Source organism: Zalophus californianus, chromosome 9 (assembly GCF_009762305.2).
Source record: "Zalophus californianus isolate mZalCal1 chromosome 9, mZalCal1.pri.v2, whole genome shotgun sequence".
Lineage (NCBI taxonomy): Eukaryota > Metazoa > Chordata > Mammalia > Carnivora > Otariidae > Zalophus > Zalophus californianus.
The window spans coordinates 27,556,114-27,558,018 of record NC_045603.1 but is presented as its reverse complement, the minus strand read 5'-3'; the positions used below and the strand labels follow the sequence as shown (position 1 = coordinate 27,558,018).

General features: G+C 43.0%; 1 protein-coding gene across 1 annotated transcript; it reads right to left on the bottom strand.

The window, feature by feature from the left end:
- Positions 1-835: 835 nt before the first annotated feature.
- LOC113922173 (ATP synthase membrane subunit DAPIT, mitochondrial-like) lies at positions 836-1,705 on the bottom strand. Its single transcript, XM_035729290.1, has one exon. It carries the CDS (start codon positions 1,113-1,115, stop codon positions 939-941), a length of 177 nt encoding a protein of 58 aa, XP_035585183.1. The 5' UTR covers positions 1,116-1,705; the 3' UTR covers positions 836-938.
- Positions 1,706-1,905: the final 200 nt, after the last annotated feature.

Below are 1,905 nucleotides of genomic sequence, written 5' to 3'. Positions count from 1 at the left end.
TTTTCTTTAATCTTTACCCCAGGGGACATTTTTTCATTATACATTTCCTGGTGAAGGAGAAGATGAAAATTTACCATGAATAGGCCTGGTTGGATTTATGGTGCTATCAACTAAATATTGTGTGGTTTTTTTAAAAAAATATATTTTATTTATTTATTTAGAGAGAACATGGAGGAGGAGGCAGAGGGAGAGGAAGAGAAACCTAGCAGACTCCGTGCTGAGTGTGGAACCTGATGCGAGGCTCAATCTCACAACCCCGAGATCAGACCCCAGCCAAAACCAAGAGTCCGACACTCAATGGACTGTGCCCCCCAGGCGCCCCTATCAATTATATATTTGTAAATGAATGACCATATGAAGGAGGAGATGAATGGATAAAGCCATAACCCAGGATATAACCAATGCCCAGGAAACTGGCAGCAGAATCAATACCGGGTTGGGAAAGGCTCTGAGAGTCACCCACCACCCTTGCCCAGCCTTCCAGGAGCACTCTGTGATGACTCTCCTCTAGAAGATTGTACAAAGGTAAAGCTGCAAAAGGTTATGGGTGTTTTTGGCAGTTAGCACAACTCCTCAAAGGGCCTACAGGTCTGATAAGATCTTGCGCAACTCTGCAGTGCTCAGACTTTGCCACATCACAAACACAAAATCCTTGGCAAGCTGCTACTCAGGTTTGCTGTTAACCTGATCTACTTGCCTAAAAAACTGGAACTGTCTAGAAAATGAGCATTTCCTTCGAGTGACTCTACTGAAAGTCAAGTGAACTGCATTGTGATGCTGCCAGCCTTTTTTCTATCCTGGCTCTATCTCAGGAGTTTTATTTTTTTTTTTTTTCCCAGGTTCATAATTTATTGTACAAATTGAGTATCACACGATGAGTTGACATTAGCTTCTCCAGGCATGGGAACTTAACAGATGAGGTACAGGTTAAAAATCGTTTATGTTGCTTTCACAGCTGGTGTTTTTTTAGACCTTAACTTGAAGTATAAGATCATCAAAGCAATGCCTCCATATGTGGCCAGTACACAATTCATTCTACCTGTGAGAGTATAAGAGGTGAAATAGTTTTTGATACCAGTGAAATGGAATTGAGCATCAGTTTCTGGACCTGCCATGATTTCAGTCTTGCAGAAGGCACCAATTCTGCCGGTTGTGTCCTTCAACGTACGCAGCTACCCCGCAATCGGCCCTATCTCGGGAGTTTTAACCTAGAGACCACAGACTCCTACTCAGACCATGGCTTGAAATCACGGCTGTGAACTTCTGTAAGTAATGTGCCTATTATTTTCTTTTTTCCACCTTTTCTGCAAAGAGCTTCTAGTGGATTCATGAAAGTACCCCTGCTCAAAGCAGATACTCATAAACTGGGAACAGAGGCGAAGAACTGTTATAATCAGTCAACGGAGAAGAGCCCATGGATGCCTGGCTGCCAAGGACCTGTCTCAGCTGCTTTGCATCCAGAGAACAGACAAGCCTGGCCTGGCAATTTACATCAGCAGTGGGATGGCTTTGGGAGGGGAGACCTCAGTCCACTCCATACAGAACTGTCAACCACCCCAGGCTTTATGAATCAGAAATTTTAGCTATAAAGATCTCACAGGAGCAGTTTATCAAATGGCCGTGCCTGGGTCTCCTTGCCACAACTACACAGAGATGGCGATTGAAGTTATGAGCATCATCTTTTGATACAAACAGCAAAGGAGGAACTTGGCCACAAGGTAAACTGCTCTGTGACAGGGTGGAATTCGCTGCATGTGAGGGATGGGTGAGGCCACTCATCTATAGATTAGGTTCAAAGTTTATCTAGCTTATTGAACCAAAAAACCATGGAGCAAAAAAAGTAACAACTGTATTCATTTTTTAATTCCAAATATTTACTGAATTCACAAACAGGAGCAATTTATC

What these genes read in the sequence shown, in the direction of transcription:
- LOC113922173 (XM_035729290.1), bottom strand. Translation starts at nt 1,115, where the DNA reads ATGGCAGGTCCAGAAACTGATGCTCAATTCCATTTCACTGGTATCAAA.